The sequence below is a fragment of the Panulirus ornatus genome, chromosome 14 (genome assembly GCF_036320965.1).
Source record: "Panulirus ornatus isolate Po-2019 chromosome 14, ASM3632096v1, whole genome shotgun sequence".
NCBI classification, from domain to species: domain Eukaryota; kingdom Metazoa; phylum Arthropoda; class Malacostraca; order Decapoda; family Palinuridae; genus Panulirus; species Panulirus ornatus.
The window spans coordinates 1174186-1196846 of record NC_092237.1 but is presented as its reverse complement, the minus strand read 5'-3'; the positions used below and the strand labels follow the sequence as shown (position 1 = coordinate 1196846).

Genomic DNA, 22661 nt, shown 5'->3' with positions numbered 1-22661 from the left:
TCTGTTAAGTACCGAATGCATGTATAAGAATAGATGGATGGTTGAGTGAAAGTTTTGGTATTCATGTGGGTGTGAGGGAGGGCTGTGTGATGTCACTGCAGCTTTTTTAACATATATATGGATGCAGTGATAAGAGAGATGAAAGTAAAACTACGAAAATGGGGTGCAGAGATGTAGCGTGGTGGTGAGATATAGTGGTTAGTGACAAGCTTGTTTGTGGATGATACTGTGTTGTTTGCTGAGATTGAAGAGGAGTTGCAGAATATTGTAAGTGTGTTTCATGATGTGTGTAAGCATAAGCAATTAATGGTAAATGCGAGTAAGAGTAAAGTAATGGTGTTTGAAAGGAAACAGAATGGAAATATAGATTTTGCAAAACCGTGTAGAGTGAAAGAAGGAAGTGTGCTAAACAGTGTTGTAGATATTGGGGGAGTAAGATTGGAAGAAATGAGAGAAGTTAAGTATATAGGAGCCATCTTCAGTAAGTTTGGTGATATGTAAGGAGAGGTAAGGAAGAGAGCTGTATACGGTACAAGCTGTTGAGTCCCTTGATAGAATAATGAAGGATAGAGGTGTCGATATGGAAATGAAGAAGGGATTAAGGGACAGCATAGTCCTGACCTTGACCTTTGCAACCAAAACATGGACGTGGAATTAGCCACAGAAGTTGAGAATCCAGACTCTGGAAATGAGTTATTTGAGAGGATCATGTGATATGATTACGGAATGAAGAAAGAAATGAGGGGATGTATGAGAGATGTATAGCAGGGAATGCAGAGGAAATGAATTGTGTACTGATAATGTGAAATGCAACACTTTGAGGTGGTTTTGGCATGTGGAAATGATTCAAGATGAGTAGTTTACAAGGAGAGTAATTGATAGTACAACAAAGGGATTGGTGTGTGAGGAAGACCACCTGTGACATAGGAAAATAGAGTGGAAGAATGCTGGAGGGAGAGAAATTGTGGAAGAATGCTAGTAATGGTATATACTTGAGAGGCATGCAAGGACATGGATAAGTGGCCACCTCTTTAATGGGAATTCCTGGAGATAATTAGCATAAAAGATATTTAGATAGATAAACCACATGATGGATTACAGTAAAAAGAAAAAACTATCTGGTTTAAAAGCAGCATCGTGAGCTTGTGCACTTTATGCCATTTTTGCCTGTGAAATTTGCTTTTCCAATATCTGCCCTCTTCTTGAAATCTTTGTCAGTTCTGTTCTGAAACCGTTTTTAAATGAAAGTTGGTCAGAAATATTCATGAACTTGCAATTTGACTTTTTTTAGGTCATGAAAAATCACTTGTATCCTTCTGTTCAGTTTTGAATATCACAGTTCAACCCAATAATAACACAAGCATGTTGGCCATAACATCCTCCAATGTATTCTTGAAACCCAACATAATCTGCATAACAAAGCCTGCTTCACAGAGGCTGGAAATGTTGAATAGGTGCCATAATTATTTCTCTTTTGAGTAGCTGTATCATGTCTACAAAGGTATTATTCCCCCTGGAATGGAGTGCTGCTCACACATCTGGGGCTGCTCTTCCTCCACTTCTCTTTTAACCAAAGTGGAATCAAAAGCGTTGTCTGGCATCACCATTCTCTGTCACAATGCTGCTGCTCTCTCTCTGTAGTACAGTTATTATTTTGGCCACAGTTCTCATGTACTGACTACCAATATCCTTGCCTCCAAGGCTTGGACCCATGACATGAATTTGTCTGATAATTCCCACAGATTGTGTGTGGAGACCAGGCTTTCTTGGATTGATTGTTCTGATACCTCACCCTTCCCCTGAATAGCTTCCTGTAAACAGCTTTGGTTTTTCTATATTTGAGAATAAAGTCTAAAAACCCTGTGGAGTCCTCATTTTTTTCTGCCTTCTTTTTCTTGCTCTTTGTTTCTTTCACTGAAGATGGCCTTTGCTTATGGCATTTTTTGCTTATGTCATGTTTTGCTGTAAGAAGAAAGGTGATTAGATAGAGGGGATTCCTAATTAATCTATTATTATATATTATTATAATACTTAACCGCTGTCTTCCGCGTTAGCGAGGTAGCGCAAAGAAACAGATGAAGAATGGCCCAACCCACACATGCACATTTTTATTTATTTTGCTTAGTCGCTGTCTCCCGTGTTAGTGAGGTAGCGCAAGGAAACAGACGAAAGAATGGCGGAACCCACCCACATACACATGTATATACATACATGTTCACACATGCAAGTATACATACCTATACATATATACACACACACATATACATATATACACATGTACATAATTCATACTGTCTGCCTTTATTCATTCCCATCGCCACCTCGTCACACATGGAATAACAACCCCCTCCCCCCTCATGTGTGCGAGGTAGCGCTAGGAATAGACAACAAGGGCCCCATTCGTTCACATTCAGTCTCTAGCTGTCATGTAATAATGCACCGAAACCACAGCTCTCTCTCCACATCCAGGCCCCCACAGAACTTTCCATGGTTTATCCCAGACGCTGATTAATCTATATATATTTATTTTATACCTTTACTGGCAATCTTTTTTCAGAAATATTTCTATCTGCAAAGGAAAAGGAGAGTGAATTCTTATAATTTGTTGAAACTGACTATTAAAAACTCAGTGTAACAGAACTCTCAGACTTGTGATGCTGGTAGTTGTCATTAAATACAATTTTTAGACTTGGACTCAGTGTTTTGAGAAATTTTTTTCCCCTTTCTAACCTGGATGCCCTGTGGTGTTCAAAGCATAGTACAGAACTGTGTATGATTTATCGAGAGTCCGACATTTAGGGAGCTGGGGTCTGGAAGGTATTACTGTGGTATACCAAGATTTCTATTACTAAAGAGCTCTGTAAACTCTTGGGGGATATGTGCATTATATTTGGTGATTTTTTCAATTATACTGAATTATTCTATTATTGTTGATACTCCAGTGTAGTCTTTGTTTTGGGAAATCCAAGTGTGAATACAAGAAACTGTTTTCATAATTTTTTCATTATCCCATCATTGATTATTTTTCCTCAGCCCTTTTCTTATTTCATTCATCCAAGTTTTTATACTTTTTACAAAATTTAGTAAACTATGATTATTGATATTTTTTTTTTTTTTTTTCATAATATTCGCTATTTCCCGCGATAGCGAGGTAGCGTTAAGAACAGAGGACTGGGCCCTTGAGGGAATATCCTCACCTGGCCCTCTTCTCTGTTCCTTCTTTTGGAAAATTAAAAATAGAATAAAAAAACGAGAGGGGAGGATTTCCAGCCCCCCGCTCCCTTCCCTTTTAGTCGCCTTCTACGACACACAGGGAATACGTGGGAAGTATTCTTTCTCCCCTATCCCCTATCATAGAAGGCGACCAAAAGGGGATGGAGCGGGGGGCTGGAAATCCCCCCCTCTCATTTCTTTTCTAATTTTCCAAAAGAAGGAACACAGAAGTGGGCCAGGCGAGGACATTCCCCCAAAGGCCCAGTCCTCCGTTATTAACGCCACCCGGCTATTATCTCTTAATTTGCTTTTTCATCAGTTTGTCATGTTTACAGTTCCCCTTTTCACACAACAGCCAACCATTTTTTTCAGTTATATGGCCATAAAGCTCAAACAAGAAGCAACTATTTCATAGTTCTTGAATCAAACCAATATGTACATTCTTTTATAGGAATGCTTTGAGTGTTTTTGTTTCCATTCTTGTGGAGAGATGTATACAGAATGCGTTGAGCTTCAAATGTTATGTGGATAGGTTGATGACCAAAACATGACCACAAGCATTTGTGTGTAGATGAGCCCATTGTTCCCAATGCTGTGTCATGAAATAACTTGGAAAAATACTTTATTGATGAATAGATCTTTTATCATAAACTTGGGGTGAGACTTATAAGTGTTCTCCATTTGTCACACACTCCATTTACAGTTCCTATGTCTTGATCTAAGACTTGAAGTAGTTTTTGCTGATAATTCTGTGATTACTAGAACTGCATAGTTCTATATTTATTACCATTGGTTAAAGAAATCCTGCATTTATTTTTTATGTATTTTTATTGTTAATCTCCAGTGAAGAAGAAAAGGTCAACAGTGTGGAGGCATTTTCAAGAGGAGGGCACTGACAAAGTGAGCTGCAGGATATGTAATGAAAAGCTGGCCAAGCACGGAAACACATCGTCAATGCTAAGGCATCTCCGTGGCAAGCACCCCCAGCTGAAGTTGGGCGAACTTCAGGGAGACAAGTAAGAAGCAGCATATTACTTGCCTGTCTTGTTATTTAGAAGTTATTAGATTGAGGTAAGCTGATAGACAGTTATTTTTGACTTGTATACTGTTTGCCAAATCTTAATTTAGATTTTATAGATCATGATTTTCAGATTTATATGCAGTTGTAATGTGGACTACTGCTGAACTAGTTCAAATGATCCCTTTTCCTTTATCTATATGAAATTGAAATAAGTTTTCTTTAGTGCTAGAAAGTTGAATCGTCTTCATCTCCGGTCAAGCAACACAGAGACACGGTTTTTGTCTGTATGTGAGCGTCTGCTGCGCCACAATCAACTCACAGACTGCACCCTAATGGCTGATGGTCAGTTTGTACAAGCTCATCGACTAGTTTTGGCAACATGCAGGTGTGTTTCTAAAAAGATGCATGAACTGTAAATCTTAGCAAACCAAATGGTATATTGGATAAAATAGGGATATGTTCCCAAAGCTTTTACTACCTCTTCTCTGTTTACCAAATCATTTTCCCTAACCCTCTCACTTTGCACACCACCTCGACCAAAACATCCTATATCTGCCACTCTATCATCAAACACATTCAACAAACCTTCAAAATACTCACTCCATCTCCTTCTCACATCATTACTACTTGTTATCACCTCCCCATTTGCACCCTTCACTGAAGTTCCCAAGTGCTCCCTTGTCTTACGCACTTTATTTACCTCCTTCCAGAACATCTTTTTATTCTCCCTAAAATTTAATGATACTCTCTCACCCCAACTCTCATTTGCCCTCTTTTTCACCTCTTGCACCTTTCTCTTGACCTCCTGGTAAACAGAGAAGAGGTAGTAAAAGCTTTGCGGAAGATGAAAGCCAGCAAGGCAGCAGGTTTGGATGGTATTGCAGTGGAATTTATTAAAAAAGGGGGTGACTGTATTGTTGACTGGTTGGTAAGGTTATTTAATGTATGTATGACTCATGGTGAGGTGCCTGATGATTGGCGGAATGCGTGCATAGTGCCATTGTACAAAGGCAAAGGGGATAAGAGTGAGTGCTCAAATTACAGAGGTATAAGTTTGTTGAGTAAGGGGAGTGGGGAGGAATGGGATGTATTTAGGGAATCAGTGATGGATTGCGCAAAAGATGCTTGTGGCATGAGAAGAGTGGGAGGTGGGTTGATTAGAAAGGGTAGTGAGTGGTGGGATGAAGAAGTAAGAGTATTAGTGAAAGAGAAGAGAGAGGCATTTGGACGATTTTTGCAGGGAAAAAATGCAATTGAGTGGGAGATGTATAAAAGAAAGAGACAGGAGGTCAAGAGAAAGGGGCAAGAGGTGAAAAAGAGGGCAAATGAGAGTTGGGGTGAGAGAGTATCATTAAATTTTAGGGAGAATAAAAAGATGTTCTGGAAGGAGGTAAATAAAGTGCGTAAGACAAGGGAGCAAATGGGAACTTCAGTGAAGGGCGCAAATGGGGAGGTGATAACAAGTAGTGGTGATGTGAGAAGGAGATGGAGTGAGTATTTTGAAGGTTTGCTGAATGTGTTTGATGACAGAGTGGCAGATATAGGGTGTTTTGGTCGAGGTGGTGTGCAAAGTGAGAGGGTTAGGGAAAATGATTTGGTAAACAGAGAAGAGGTAGTGAAAGCTTTGCGGAAGATGAAAGCCGGCAAGGCAGCAGGTTTGGATGGTATTGCAGTGGAATTTATTAAAAAAGGGGGTGACTGTATTGTTGACTGGTTGGTAAGGTTACTTAATGTATGTATGACTCATGGTGAGGTGCCTGAGGATTGGCGGAATGCGTGCATAGTGCCATTGTACAAAGGCAAAGGGGATAAGAGTGAGTGCTCAAATTACAGAGGTATAAGTTTGTTGAGTATTCCTGGTAAATTATATGGGAGGATATTGATTGAGAGGGTGAAGGCATGTACAGAGCATCAGATTGGGGAAGAGCAGTGTGGTTTCAGAAGTGGTAGAGGATGTGTGGATCAGGTGTTTGCTTTGAAGAATGTATGTGAGAAATACTTAGAAAAGCAAATGGATTTGTATGTAGCATTTATGGATCTGGAGAAGGCATATGATAGAGTTGATAGAGATGCTCTGTGGAAGGTATTAAGAATATATGGTGTGGGAGGAAAGTTGTTAGAAGCAGTGAAAAGTTTTTATCGAGGATGTAAGGCATGTGTACGTGTAGGAAGAGAGGAAAGTGATTGGTTCTCAGTGAATGTAGGTTTGCGGCAGGGGTGTGTGATGTCTCCATGGTTGTTTAATTTGTTTATGGATGGGGTTGTTAGAGAGGTGAATGCAAGAGTTTTGGAAAGAGGGGCAAGTATGAAGTCTGCTGGGGATGAGAGAGCTTGGGAAGTGAGTCAGTTGTTGTTCGCTGATGATACAGCACTGGTGGCTGATTCTTGTGAGAAACTGCAGAAGCTGGTGACTGAGTTTGGTAAAGTGTGTGAAAGAAGAAAGTTAAGAGTAAATGTGAATAAGAGCAAGGTTATTAGGTACAGTAGGGTTGAGGGTCAAGTCAATTGGGAGGTGAGTTTGAATGTAGAAAAACTGGAGGAAGTGAAGTGTTTTAGATATCTGGGAGTGGATCTGGCAGCGGATGGAACCATGGAAGCGGAAGTGGATCATAGGGTGGGGGAGGGGGTGAAAATTCTGGGAGCCTTGAAGAATGTGTGGAAGTCGAGAACATTATCTCGGAAAGCAAAAATGGGTATGTTTGAAGGAATAGTGGTTCCAACAATGTTGTATGGTTGCGAGGCGTGGGCTATGGATAGAGTTGTGCGCAGGAGGATGGATGTGCTGGAAATGAGATGTTTGAGGACAATGTGTGGTGTGAGGTGGTTTGATCGAGTAAGTAATGTAAGGGTAAGAGAGATGTGTGGAAATAAAAAGAGCGTGGTTGAGAGAGCAGAAGAAGGTGTTTTGAAATGGTTTGGGCACATGGAGAGAATGAGTGAGGAAAGATTGACCAAGAGGATATATGTGTCGGAGGTGGAGGGAACGAGGAGAAGAGGGAGACCAAATTGGAGGTGGAAAGATGGAGTGAAAAAGATTTTGTGTGATCGGGGCCTGAACATGCAGGAGGGTGAAAGGAGGGCAAGGAATAGAGTGAATTGGAGCGATGTGGTATATCGGGGTTGACGTGCTGTCAGCGGATTGAATCAGGGCATGTGAGGCGTCTGGGGTAAACCATGGAAAGCTGTGTAGGTATGTATATTTGCGTGTGTGGACGTATGTATATACATGTGTATGGGGGTGGGTTGGGCCATTTCTTTCGTCTGTTTCCTTGCGCTACCTCGCACACATGAGGGGGGAGGGGCATGGTATTCCATGTGTGGTGAGGTGGCGATGGGAATGAATAAAGGCAGACAGTGTGAATTGTGTGCATGGGTATATATGTATGTCTGTGTGTGCATATATATGTGTACATTGAGATGTATAGGTATGTATATTTGTGTGTGTGGACGTGTGTGTATATACATGTGTATGGGGGTCGGTTGGGCCATTTTTTCTTCTGTTTCCTTGCGCTACCTCGCAAATGCGGGAGACAAAAAAAAAAAAAAAGTTTTGAAATGGTTTGGGCACATGGAGAGAATGAGTGAGGAAAGATTGACCAAGAGGATATATGTGTTGGAGGTGGAGGGAACGAGGAGAATTGGGAGACCAAATTGGAGGTGGAAAGATTGAGTGAAAAAGATTTTGTGTGATCGGGGCCTGAACATGCAGGAGGGTGAAAGGAGGGCAAGGAATAGAGTGAATTGGAGACCAAATTGGAGGTGGAAAGATGGAGTGAAAAAGATTTTGAGTGATCGGGGCCTGAACATGCAGGAGGGTGAAAGGCGGGCAAGGAATAGAGTGAATTGGATCGATGTGGTATACCGGGGTTGACGTGCTGTCAGTGGATTGAATCGGGGCATGTGAAGCATCTGTGGTAAACCATGGAAAGTTGTGTGGTGCCTGGATGTGGAAAGGGAGCTGTGGTTTCGGGCATTATTGCATGGCAGCTAGAGACTGAGTGTGAACGAATGGGGCCTTTGTTGTCTTTTCCTAGTGCTACCTCGCACACATGAGGGGGGAGGGGAAAGGTATTCCATGTGTGGCGAGGTGGCAATGGGAGTGAATGGGGGCAGACAGTGTGAATTGTGTGCATGGGCATATATGTATGTGTCTGTGTATGTATATATATATGTACAGTGAGATGTATAGGTATGTATATTTGCGTGTGTGGACGTGTGTGTGTATACATTGTGTATGGGGGTGGGTTGGGCCATTTCTTTCATCTGTTTCCTTGCGCTACCTCGCAAACGCGGGAGACAGCGACAAAGCAAAATAAAATTAAAAAAAGATTTATTTATTTATTTTGCTTTGTCGCTGTCTCCTGCGTTAGTGAGGAAGCGCAAGGAAACAGACAAAATAATGGCCCAACCCTTCCACATGCACATGTATATACATACACGCTCTCACACGCATATATACATACCTATACATTTCAACATATCATATATATTCATACACAGACATATACACATATACATATTCATATCTCTGCCTTTATTCATTCCTGTTGCCACCCCGCCACACATGAAATAGCATCCCCCCCTTCCCCCACGAGTTAGCACTATGAAAAGACAAAAGACCACATTCTTTCACACTCAGTCTCTAGCTGTCATGTGTAATGCACCAAAACCTCAGCTCCCTTTCCAATTCCAGGCCTCACAAAACTTTCCATGGTTTACCCTCGATGCTTCACATGCCCTTGTTCAATCCGTTGACAGCATGTCAACCCTGGTATACGAGGAAAAGACAAAAAGGCCACACATGTTCACACTTGGTCTCTAGCTGTCATGTGTAATGCACCAATACCACAGCTCCCTTTCCACATCAGCACCCCGCAGACCTTTCCATGGTTTACCCCAGACACTTCACATGCCCTGGTTCAATCCATTGACAGCACGTCCACCCCAGTATACCACATCGTTCCAATTCACTCAATTCCCTATACACCTTTCACCATTCCATTTCGCTCTATTCCCTGCACACCTTTCACCCTCCTGTATGTTCAGGCCCTGATTGCTCAAAATCATTTTCACTCCATCCTTCCACCTCCAGTTTGGTCTCCCGCTTCTCCTTGTTCCCTCCACCTCTGACACATATATGCTGTTTCCTACATCAAATTTGATTGCCATTTGTATGTTGCTGTAGTGATTTCCTTGATTTTTTTTACCTTAATTATTTTAACAGATTTTTGAGAGAGAGAGAGAGAGAGGGGGGGGGGGGGGCTGTAAATCCTCCTCTCCAGTTTTTACATTTCCAAAGAATGAACAGAGAAGGGAACCACGTGAGGATTTTTCCTCAAAGGCTCGGTTCTCTGTTCTTGATGCTACCTCGCTAAAGTGGGAAATGGCAAATATGTTTGGGAAAAAAATATTTCCAGATTCATGATTATCATAGCTAATATTTCTGTAATATATTTTATCCCACAGTGAGAGCTTTGAGGAAATGTTCAAAACTGTAACACACTCCAATCCAGTTGTTGTTCTTCGTGATATTACCATACAAGAACTTCGTGGTCTGCTCAACTACATGTACAAGGGGGAAACACTTGTCAAATCCAATGATTTACCAGGCCTTCTTAAAGCAGCATCTCAGTTGAAAATAAAAGGTATGTTTTAAAGAACGTTTTTTTTCAAGTGTGTTTTATCTAGGAATAAGGGAGAAAGAATACTTCCCATGTATTCCCTGCTAGTCGTAGAAGGTGACTAAGAGGGATGGGTCCAGGTGGTTAGAAATCCTCCCTTCCAGTATTACTTTCCTAAAGGAGGAGCAGAGCAAGGAACCAAGTGAGAAATTTTCCCTCCAAGGCTGTCATCTGTTCTTGATGCCACTTCGCTTAGGCGGGAGATTGTGATCGTGTGAATGTATATGTTGATATATATATATAGGGGATTAAGAATACTTCCACGTATTCCCTGCGCGTCGTAGAAGGCGACTAAAAGGGGAGGGAGCGGGGGGCTGGAAATCCTCCCCTCTCGTTTTTTTTTTTAATTTTCCAAAAGAAGGAACAGAAGGGGCCAGGTGAGGATATTCCAAAAAAGGCCCAGTCCTCTGTTCTTAACGCTACCTCGCCAACGCGGGAAATGGCAAATAGTTTAAAAGAAAAGAAAGATATATATATATATATATATCCCTGGGGATAGGGGAGAAAGAATACTTCCCACGTATTCCCTGCGTGTCGTAGAAGGCTACTAAAAGGGAAGGGAGCGGGGGGGCTGGAAATCCTCCCCTCTTGTGTTTTTTTGTTTTTCTCAAAGAAGGAACAGAGAAGGGGGCCAGATGAGGATATTCCCTCAAAGGCCCAGTCCTCTGTTCTTAACGCTACCTCGCTAACGTGGGAAATGGCGAATAGTATGAAAGAAAGAAAAAGAAAATTATGTGTGGAAGTCGAGAACATTATCTCGGAAAGCAAAAATGGGTATGTTTGAAGGAATAGTGGTTCCAACAATGTTGTATGGCTGCGAGGCGTGGGCTATAGATAGAGTTGTGCGCAGGAGGGTGGATGTGCTGGAAATGAGATGTTTGAGGACAATGTGTGGTGTGAGGTGGTTTGATCGAGTAAGTAACATAAGGGTAAGAGAGATGTGTGGAAATAAAAAGAGCATGGTTGAGAGAGCAGAAGAGGGTGTTTTGAAATGGTTTGGGCACGTGGAGAGAATGAGTAAGGAAAGATTGACCAAGAGGATATATGTGTCGGAGGTGGAGGGAACGAGGAGAAGTGGGAGACCAAATTGGAGGTAGAAAGATGGAGTGAAAAAGATTTTGTGTGATCAGGGCCTGAACATGCAGGAGGGTGAAAGGAGGGCAAGGAATAGAGTGAATTGGATCGATGTGGTATACCAGGGTTGACGTGCTGTCAGTGGATTGAATCAGGGCATGTGAAGCGGCTGGGGTAAACCATGGAAAGCTGTGTAGGTGTGTATATTTGCGTGTGTGGACGTATGTATATACATGGGTATGGGGGTGGGTTGGGCCATTTCTTTCGTCTGTTTCCTTGCGCTACCTCGCAAACGCGGGAGACAGCGACAAAGTATAATAAATATAAAAAGATAAATATATATATAACATACAAAGCTCCATCAGCCAGGATCGAACCTGGGACCCCTTGTGCAAGAGGCAGGCATGCTAACCGCTAGGCTAAGGGACTGTATAATAGGAAACAACTTCGAAATACTAAGTACTTGAATACCCTTCGTCTCACTATGGTGAGCAACGGGGTCTATCGGTTGTTTCCGAACAGAACACATAGCCAGCTGTGAGCTGATGGAGCTTTGTATGTTCTATGAAGGTGCGCGTTCATATACACTTTATTCGTATTCATATAACTCCGCGTTGTACAGTCAGGTTCAGTAAAACACTCTCAGCTGGCTATGTGTTCTGTTCGGAAACAACCGATAGACCCCGTTGCTCACCATAGTGAGACGAAGGGTATTCGAGTACTTAGTATTTTGAATAGTTGTTTCCTATTATACAGTCCCTTAGCCTAGCGGTTAGCATGCCTGCCTCTTGCACAAGGGGTCCCAGGTTCGATCCTGGCTGATGGAGCTTTGTATGTTCTATGAAGGTGCGCGTTCATATACACTTTATTCGTATTCATATAACTCCACGTTGTACAGTCAGGTTCGGTAAAACGCTCTCAGCTGGCTATGTGTTCTGTTCGGAAACAACCGATAGACCCCGTTGCTCACCATAGTGAGATGAAGGGTATTCGAGTACTTAGTATTTCGAATAGTTGTTTCCTATTATACAGTCCCTTAGCCTAGCGGTTAGCATACCTGCCTCTTGCACAAGGGGTCCCAGGTTCGATCCTGGCTGATGGAGCTTTGTATGTTCTATGAAGGTGCGCGTTCATATACACTTTATTCGTATATATATGTATATATAATGGATTTGTATGTAGCATTTATGGATCTGGAGAAGGCATATGATAGAGTTGATAGAGATGCTCTGTGGAAGGTATTAAGAATATATGGTGTGGGAGGCAAGTTGTTAGAAGCAGTGAAAAGTTTTTATCGAGGATGTAAGGCATGTGTACGTGTAGGAAGAGAGGAAAGTGATTGGTTCTCAGTGAATGTAGGTTTGCGGCAGGGGTGTGTGATGTCTCCATGGTTGTTTAATTTGTTTATGGATGGGGTTGTTAGGGAGGTAAATGCAAGAGTCTTGGAAAGAGGGGCAAGTATGAAGTCTGTTGGGGATGAGAGAGCTTGGGAAGTGAGTCAGTTGTTGTTCGCTGATGATACAGCGCTGGTGGCGGATTCATGTGAGAAACTGCAGAAGCTGGTGACGGAGTTTGGTAAAGTGTGTGGAAGAAGAAAGTTAAGAGTAAATGTGAATAAGAGCAAGGTTATTAGGTACAGTAGGGCTGAGGGTCAAGTCAATTGGGAGGTGAGTTTGAATGGTGAAAAACTGGAGGAAGTGAAGTGTTTTAGATATCTGGGAGTGGATCTGGCAGCGGATGGAACCATGGAAGCGGAAGTGGATCATAGGGTGGGGGAGGGGGCGAAAATTTTGGGAGCCTTGAAAAATGTGTGGAAGTCGAGAACATTATCCCGGAAAGCAAAAATGGGTATGTTTGAAGGAATAGTAGTTCCAACAATGTTGTATGGTTGCGAGGCGTGGGCTATGGATAGAGTTGTGCGCAGGAGGATGGATGTGCTGGAAATGAGATGTTTGAGGACAATGTGTGGTGTGAGGTGGTTTGATCGAGTAAGTAACGTAAGGGTAAGAGAGATGTGTGGAAATAAAAAGAGCGTGGTTGAGAGAGCAGAAGAGAGTGTTTTAAAATGGTTTGGGCACATGGAGAGAATGAGTGAGGAAAGATTGACCAAGAGGATATATGTGTCGGAGGTGGAGGGAACGAGGAGAAGAGGGAGACCAAATTGGAGGTGGAAAGATGGAGTGAAAAAGATTTTGTGTGATCGGGGCCTGAACATGCAGGAGGGTGAAAGGAGGGCAAGGAATAGAGTGAATTGGAGCGATGTGGTATACAGGGGTTGACGTGCTGTCAGTGGATTGAATCAAGGCATGTGAAGCGTCCGGGGTAAACCATGGAAAGCTGTGTAGGTATGTATATTTGTGTGTGTGGACGTGTGTATGTACATGTGTATGGGGGGGGTTGGGCCATTTCTTTCGTCTGTTTCCTTGCGCTACCTCGCAATACGCGGGAGACAGCGACAAAGTATAAAAAAAAAAAAAAAATATATATATATATATATATATATATATATATATATATATATATATATATATATATATATATATATATATATAATTGATGAGAACTGCTATTGACGTTTGTGTAAATAAATTATACATTTCCTTTTTTCCATAGCCAGAGGTTGAACCATTATGTGACATTCATTTTTTTTTCATTCATTTCAAGCTAGAAGTTTCAGTTTTCTAAATTGTTTCTTACATTTTTCATATGTATATATATGTATGTGTGTGTGTATATGTGCGTATGTATGTGTATGTGTGTGTGTGTGTATATGTATATATATATGTATATTATCCCTGGGGATAGGGGTGAAAGAATACTTCCCACGTATTCCTCGCGTGTCGTAGAAAGCGACTAGAGGGGACGGGAGCGGGGGGCCAGAAATCCTCCCCTCCTTGTATTAACTTTCTAAAATGGGAAACAAAAGAAGGAGTCACGCGGGGAGTACTCATCCTCCTCGAAGGCTCAGAGTGGGGTGCCTAAATGTGTGTGGATGTAACCAAGATGTGAAAAAAGGAGAGATAGGTAGTATGTTTGAGGAAAGGAACCTGGATGTTTTGGCTCTGAGTGAAACGAAGCTCAAGGGTAAAGGGGAAGAGTGGCTTGGGAATGTCTGGGGAGTAAAGTCAGGGGTTAGTGAGAGGACAAGAGCAAGGGAAGGAGTAGCAATACTCCTGAAACAGGAGTTGTGGGAGTATGTGATAGAGTGTAAGAAAGTAAATTCTCGATTAATATGGGTAAAACTGAAAGTTGATGGAGAGAGGTGGGTGATTATTGGTGCATATGCACCTGGGCATGAGAAGAAAGATCAAGAGAGGCAAGTGTTTTGGGAGCAGCTGAATGAGTGTGTTAGTGGTTTTGATGCACGAGACCGGGTTATAGTGATGGGTGATTTGAATGCAAAGGTGAGTAATGTGGCAGTTGAGGGAATAATTGGTATACATGGGGTGTTCAGTGTTGTAAATGGAAATGGTGAAGAGCTTGTAGATTTATGTACTGAAAAAGGACTGATGATTGGGAATACCTGGTTTAAAAAGCGAGATATACATAAGTATACGTATGTAAGTAGGAGAGATGGCCAGAGAGCGTTATTGGATTACGTGTTAATTGACAGGCGTGCGAAAGAGAGACTTTTGGATGTTAATGTGCTGAGAGGTGCAACTGGAGGGATGTCTGATCATTATCTTGTGGAGGCTAAGGTGAAGATTTGTATGGGTTTTCAGAAAAGAAGAGTGAATGTTGGGGTGAAGAGGGTGGTGAGAGTAAGTGAGCTTGAGAAGGAGACCTGTGTGAGGAAGTACCAGGAGAGACTGAGTACAGAATGGAAAAATGTGAGAACAATGGAAGCAAGGGGAGAGGGGGAGGAATGGGATGTATTTAGGGAATCAGTGATGGATTGTGCAAATGATGCTTGTGGCATGAGAAGAGTGGGAGGTGGGTTGATTAGAAAGGGTAGTGAGTGGTGGGATGAAGAAGTAAGATTATTAGTGAAAGAGAAGAGAGAGGCATTTGGACGATTTTTGCAGGGAAAAAATGCAATTGAGTGGGAGATGTATAAAAGAAAGAGACAGGAGGTCAAGAGAAAGGTGCAAGAGGTGAAAAAAAGGGCAAATGAGAGTTGGGGTGAGAGAGTATCATTAAATTTTAGGGAGAATAAAAAGATGTTCTGGAAGGAGGTAAATAAAGTGCATAAGACAAGGGAGCAAATGGGAACTTCAGTGAAGGGCGCAAATGGGGAGGTGATAACAAGTAGTGGTGATGTGAGAAGGAGATGGAGTGAGTATTTTGAAGGTTTGTTGAATGTGTTTGATGATAGAGTGGCAGATATAGGGTGTTTTGGTCGAGGTGGTGTGCAAAGTGAGAGGGTTAGGGAAAATGATTTGGTAAACAGAGAAGAGGTAGTGAAAGCTTTGCAGAAGATGAAAGCCGGCAAGGCAGCAGGTTTGGATGGTATTGCAGTGGAATTTATTAAAAAAGGGGGTGACTGTATTGTTGACTGGTTGGTAAGGTTATTTAATGTATGTATGACTCATGGTGAGGTGCCTGAGGATTGGCGGAATGCGTGCATAGTGCCATTGTACAAAGGCAGAGGGGATAAGAGTGAGTGCTCAAATTACAGAGGTATAAGTTTGTTGAGTATTCCTGGTAAATTATATGGGAGGGTATTGATTGAGAGGGTGAAGGCATGTACAGAGCATCAGATTGGGGAAGAGCAGTGTGGTTTCAGAAGTGGTAGAGGATGTGTGGATCAGGTGTTTGCTTTGAAGAATGTATGTGAGAAATACTTAGAAAAGCAAATGGATTTGTATGTAGCATTTATGGATCTGGAGAAGGCATATGATAGAGTTGATAGAGATGCTCTGTGGAAGGTATTAAGAATATATGGTGTGGGAGGCAAGTTGTTAGAAGCAGTGAAAAGTTTTTATCGAGGATGTAAGGCATGTGTACGTGTAGGAAGAGAGGAAAGTGATTGGTTCTCAGTGAATGTAGGTTTGCGGCAGGGGTGTGTGATGTCTCCATGGTTGTTTAATTTGTTTATGGATGGTATGGGTGGGGGGCATTGGGTGGGGGGGGGGGGGGGTGAGGGGTGGGTTGGTGGATGGGGGGTGGGGGGGTTGGTGGTGGAGTGCGGGGGTTTTTGGGGGGGGGGGGGGGGGGGGGGGGGGGGGGGTTTTGTTGTGGGTTTGTAGGGGAGCCTGGGTGGTGGGCGGTGGTGTGATGGGAGGGGTGGGGGTTTGGGATTGGTGGGGGGTTTGATTGGTGGGGGGGGGGGGGGTTGGTGTTGGGGTGTTGTTGTGTTGGCGGGTGTGGGGGGGGGGGTGGGGGTGGGGGGTGGTGCAGTTGGGGAGAGAGTTTATGTGTGATGTGTGGGGTGAGGGGGGGGGGGGAGGGGGATTTTGGGTGGTTGGGGTTGGGTGTGTGGGGGTGTTTTGTTGGGGGTGGGGGTGTGGGGGAGGTGTGTAGGGGGGGGAGGGTGGGGATTTGGGGGGGGGGGGGATTGTTGGGGGGGTTGGGTAGCGGAGTTGGGGGATGTGAAGGGTCAGGTTGTTAGGGAGGTAAATGCAAGAGTTTTGGAAAGAGGGGCAAGTATGAAGTCTGTTGGGGATGAGAGAGCTTGGGAAGTGAGTCAGTTGTTGTTCGCTGATGATACAGCGCTGGTGGCTGATTCATGTGAGAAACTGCAGAAGCTGGTGACTGAGTTTGGTAAAGTGTGTGGAAGAAGAAAGTTAAGAGTAAATGTGAATAAGAGCAAGGTTATTAGGTACAGTAGGGTTGAGGGTCAAGTCAATTGGGAGGTGAGTTTGAATGTAGAAAACTGGAGGAAGTGAAGTGTTTTAGATATCTGGGAGTGGATCTGGCAGCGGTTGGAACCATGGAAGCGGAAGTGGATCATAGGGTGGGGGAGGGGGCGAAAATTCTGGGGGCCTTGAAGAGTGTGTGGAAGTCGAGAACATTATCTCGGAAAGCAAAAATGGGTATGTTTGAAGGAATAGTGGTTCCAACAATGTTGTATGGTTGCGAGGCGTGGGCTATGGATAGAGTTGTGCGCAGGAGGATGGATGTGCTGGAAATGAGATGTTTGAGGACAATGTGTGGTGTGAGGTGGTTTGATCGAGTGAGTAACGTAAGGGTAAGAGAGATGTGTGGAAATAGAAAGAGCGTGGTTGAGAGAGCAGAAGAGGGTGTTTTGAAGTGGTTTGGGCACATGGAGAGGATGAGTGAGGAAAGATTGACCAAGAGGATATATGTGTCGGAGGTGGAGGGAGCAAGGAGAAGAGGGAGACCAAATTGGAGGTGGAAAGATGGAGTGAAAAAGATTTTGTGTGATCGGGGCCTGAACATGCAGGAAGGGTGAAAGGAGGGCAAGGAATAGAGTGAATTGGAGCGATGTGGTATACCGGGGTTGACGTGCTGTCAGTGGATTGAATCAAGGCATGTGAAGCGTCTGGGGTAAACCATGGAAAGCTGTGTAGGTATGTATATTTGCGTGTGTGGACGTATGTATATACATGTGTATGGGGGGGGTTGGGCCATTTCTTTCGTCTGTTTCCTTGCGCTACCTCGCAAACGCGGGAGACAGCGACAAAGTATAAGAAAAAAAAAAAAAAAAATATATATATATATATATATATATATATATATATATATATATATATATATATATATATATATATATATATATATTATCACCCGTCACTGTAACCCGGTCTCGTGCATCAAAACCATTGACACACTCATTCAGCTGCTCCCAAAATACTTGCCTCTCATGATCATTCTTCTCATGCCCAGGTGCATGTTGAGTATTCCTGGTAAATTATATGGGAGGGTATTGATTAAGAGGGTGAAGGCATGTACAGAGCATCAGATTGGGGAAGAGCAGTGTGGTTTCAGAAGTGGTAGAGGATGTGTGGATCAGGTGTTTGCTTTGAAGAATGTATGTGAGAAATACTTAGAAAAGCAAATGGATTTGTATGTAGCATTTATGGATCTGGAGAAGGCATATGATAGAGTTGATAGAGATGCTCTGTGGAAGGTATTAAGAATATATGGTGTGGGAGGCAAGTTGTTAGAAGCAGTGAAAAGTTTTTATCGAGGATGTAAGGCATGTGTACGTGTAGGAAGAGAGGAAAGTGATTGGTTCTCAGTGAATGTAGGTTTGCGGCAGGGGTGTGTGATGTCTCCATGGTTGTTTAATTTGTTTATGGATGGGGTTGTTAGGGAGGTAAATGCAAGAGTTTTGGAAAGAGGGGCAAGTATGAAGTCTGTTGGGGATGAGAGAGCTTGGGAAGTGAGTCAGTTGTTGTTCGCTGATGATACAGCGCTGGTGGCTGATTCATGTGAGAAACTGCAGAAGCTGGTGACTGAGTTTGGTAAAGTGTGTGGAAGAAGAAAGTTAAGAGTAAATGTGAATAAGAGCAAGGTTATTAGGTACAGTAGGGTTGAGGGTCAAGTCAATTGGGAGGTGAGTTTGAATGTAGAAAAACTGGAGGAAGTGAAGTGTTTTAGATATCTGGGAGTGGATCTGGCAGCGGATGGAACCATGGAAGCGGAAGTGGATCATAGGGTGGGGGAGGGGGCGAAAATTCTGGGGGCCTTGAAGAGTGTGTGGAAGTCGAGAACATTATCTCGGAAAGCAAAAATGGGTATGTTTGAAGGAATAGTGGTTCCAACAATGTTGTATGGTTGCGAGGCGTGGGCTATGGATAGAGTTGTGCGCAGGAGGATGGATGTGCTGGAAATGAGATGTTTGAGGACAATGTGTGATGTGAGGTGGTTTGATCGAGTGAGTAACGTAAGGGTAAGAGAGATGTGTGGAAATAGAAAGAGCGTGGTTGAGAGAGCAGAAGAGGGTGTTTTGAAGTGGTTTGGGCACATGGAGAGGATGAGTGAGGAAAGATTGACCAAGAGGATATATGTGTCGGAGGTGGAGGGAGCAAGGAGAAGAGGGAGACCAAATTGGAGGTGGAAAGATGGAGTGAAAAAGATTTTGTGTGATCGGGGCCTGAACATGCAGGAGGGTGAAAGGAGGGCAAGGAATAGAGTGAATTGGAGCGATGTGGTATACCGGGGTTGACGTGCTGTCAGTGGATTGAATCAAGGCTTGTGAAGCGTCTGGGGTAAACCATGGAAAGCTGTGTAGGTATGTATATTTGCGTGTGTGGAAGTATGTATATACATGTGTATGGGGGGGGTTGGGCCATTTCTTTCGTCTGTTTCCTTGCGCTACCTCGCAAACGCGGGAGACAGCGACAAAGTATAAAAAAAAAATATATATATATATATATATATATATATATATATATATATTTTTTTTTTTTTTTTATTTTTTATTTTTTTATTTTTTTTTTATATACTTTGTCGCTGTCTCCCGCGTTTGCGAGGTAGCGCAAGGAAACAGACGAAAGAAATGGCCCAACCCCCCAACTTATGTAAGTAGGAGAGATGGCCAGAGAGCGTTATTGGATTACGTGTTAATTGACAGGCGTGCGAAAGAGAGACTTTTGGATGTTAATGTGCTGAGAGGTGCAACTGGAGGGATGTCTGATCATTATCTTGTGGAGGCTAAGGTGAAGATCTGTATGGGTTTTCAGAAAAGAAGAGTGAATGTTGGGGTGAAGAGGGTGGTGAGAGTAAGTGAGCTTGAGAAGGAGACCTGTGTGAGGAAGTACCAGGAGAGACTGAGTACAGAATGGAAAAAGGTGAGAACAATGGAAGCAAGGGGAGTGGGGGAGGAATGGGATGTATTTAGGGGATCAGTGATGGATTGCGCAAAAGATGCTTGTGGCATGAGAAGAGTGGGAGGTGGGTTGATTAGAAAGGGTAGTGAGTGGTGGGATGAAGAAGTAAGAGTATTAGTGAAAGAGAAGAGAGAGGCATTTGGACGATTTTTGCAGGGAAAAAATGCAATTGAGTGGGAGATGTATAAAAGAAAGAGACAGGAGGTCAAGAGAAAGGTGCAAGAGGTGAAAAAAAGGGCAAATGAGAGTTGGGGTGAGAGAGTATCATTAAATTTTTTTTTTATATATATATATATATATATATATATATATATATATATATATATTCTTAATACCTTCCACAGAGCATCTCTATCAACTCTATCATATGCCTTCTCCAGATCCATAAATGCTACATACAAATCCATTTGCTTTTCTAAGTATTTCTCACATACATTCTTCAAAGCAAACACCTGATCCACACATCCTCTACCACTTCTGAAACCGCACTGCTCTTCCCCAATCTGATGCTCTGTACATGCCTTCACCCTCTCAATCAATACCCTCCCATATAATTTACCAGGAATACTCAACAAACTTATACCTCTGTAATTTGAGCACTCACTCTTATCCCCTTTGCCTTTGTACAATGGCACTATGCACGCATTCCGCCAATCCTCAGGCACCTCACCATGAGTCATACATACATTAAATAACCTTACCAACCAGTCAACAATACAGTCACCCCCTTTTTTAATAAATTCCACTGCAATACCATCCAAACCTGCTGCCTTGCCGGCTTTCATCTTCCGCAAAGCTTTTACTACCTCTTCTCTGTTTACCAAATCATTTTCCCTAACCCTCTCACTTTGCACACCACCTCGACCAAAACACCCTATATCTGCCACTCTGTCATCAGACACATTCAACAAACCTTCAAAATACTCATTCCATCTCCTTCTCACATCACCACTACTTGTTATCACCTCCCCATTTACGCCCTTCACTGAAGTTCCCATTTGCTCCCTTGTCTTACGCACCCTATTTACCTCCTTCCAGAACATCTTTTTATTCTCCCTAAAATTTACTGATAGTCTCTCACCCCAACTCTCATTTGCCCTTTTTTTCACCTCTTGCACCTTTCTCTTGACCTCCTGTCTCTTTCTTTTATACTTCTCCCACTCAATTGCATTTTTTCCCTGCAAAAATCGTCCAAATGCCTCTCTCTTCTCTTTCACTAATACTCTTACTTCTTCATCCCACCACTCACTACCCTTTCTAAACAGCCCACCTCCCACTCTTCTCATGCCACAAGCATCTTTTGCGCAATCCATCACTGATTCCCTAAATACATCCCATATATATGGTGTGGGAGGCAAGTTGTTAGAAGCAGTGAAAAGTTTTTATCGAGGATGTAAGGCATGTGTACGTGTAGGAAGAGAGGAAAGTGATTGGTTCTCAGTGAATGTAGGTTTGCGGCAGGGGTGTGTGATGTCTCCATGGTTGTTTAATTTGTTTATGGATGGGGTTGTTAGGGAGGTGAATGCAAGAGTCCTGGAAAGAGGGGCAAGTATGAAGTCTGTTGGGGATGAGAGAGCCTGGGAAGTGAGTCAGTTGTTGTTCGCTGATGATACAGCGCTGGTGGCTGATTCATGTGAGAAACTGCAGAAGCTGGTGACTGAGTTTGGTAAAGTGTGTGGAAGAAGAAAGTTAAGAGTAAATGTGAATAAGAGCAAGGTTATTAGGTACAGTAGGGTTGAGGGTCAAGTCAATTGGGAGGTAAGTTTGAATGGAGAAAAACTGGAGGAAGTGAAGTGTTTTAGATATCTGGGAGTGGATCTGTCAGCGGATGGAACCATGGAAGCGGAAGTGGATCATAGGGTGGGGGAGGGGGCGAAAATTTTGGGAGCCTTGAAAAATGTGTGGAAGTCGAGAACATTATCTCGGAAAGCAAAAATGGGTATGTTTGAAGGAATAGTGGTTCCAACAATGTTGTATGGTTGCGAGGCGTGGGCTATGGATAGAGTTGTGCGCAGGAGGATGGATGTGCTGGAAATGAGATGTTTGAGGACAATGTGTGGTGTGAGGTGGTTTGATCGAGTAAGTAACGTAAGGGTAAGAGAGATGTGTGGAAATAAAAAGAGCGTGGTTGAGAGAGCAGAAGAGGGTGTTTTGAAATGGTTTGGGCACATGGAGAGAATGAGTGAGGAAAGATTGACCAAGAGGATATATGTGTCGGAGGTGGAGGGAACGAGGAGAAGAGGGAGACCAAATTGGAGGTGGAAAGATGGAGTGAAAAAGATTTTGTGTGATCGGGGCCTGAACATGCAGGAGGGTGTAAGGAGGGCAAGGAATAGAGTGAATTGGAGCGATGTGGTATACAGGGGTTGACGTGCTGTCAGTGGAGTGAATCAAGGCATGTGAGGCGTCTGGGGTGGACCATGGAAAGCTGTGTAGGTATGTATACACGTGTGTGGACATGTGTATGTACATGTGTATGGGGGGGGGGGGTTGGGCCATTTCTTTCGTCTGTTTCCTTGCGCTACCTCGCAGACGCGGGAGACAGCGACAAAGTATAAAAAAAAAAAAAAAAAAAAAAAAAAAAAAAATATATATATATATATATATATGTATATATATATATATATATATATATTATCACCCGTCACTGTAACCCGGTCTTGTGCATCAAAACCATTAACACACTCATTCAGCTGCTCCCAAAACACTTGCCTCTCATGATCATTCTTCTCATGCCCAGGTGCATGTTGAGTATTCCTGGTACATTATATGGGAGGGTATTGATTAAGAGGGTGAAGGCATGTACAGAGCATCAGATTGGGGAAGAGCAGTGTGGTTTCAGAAGTGGTAGAGGATGTGTGGATCAGGTGTTTGCTTTGAAGAATGTATGTGAGAAATACTTAGAAAAGCAAATGGATTTGTATGTAGCATTTA

At 42.9% G+C, this 22661-nt stretch overlaps 1 protein-coding gene across 14 annotated transcripts in view; it reads left to right on the top strand.

Moving 5' to 3' along the window:
* The window catches only part of LOC139753130 (uncharacterized), a 250412-nt gene that overhangs the window by 67072 nt on the left and 160679 nt on the right, over positions 1-22661 (top strand). For all 14 annotated transcript variants that reach the window (XR_011713652.1, XM_071669258.1, XM_071669260.1 and 11 more), the window contains exons 3-5: positions 4058-4229; positions 4458-4619; positions 9701-9879. Coding sequence is in view for 13 of the 14 variants with exons in the window: in XM_071669258.1 (XP_071525359.1) it covers positions 4058-4229; positions 4458-4619; positions 9701-9879 (513 nt within the window). In the remaining variant the exon portion in view is untranslated. The remainder of the gene's footprint in view (positions 1-4057; positions 4230-4457; positions 4620-9700; positions 9880-22661) is intronic.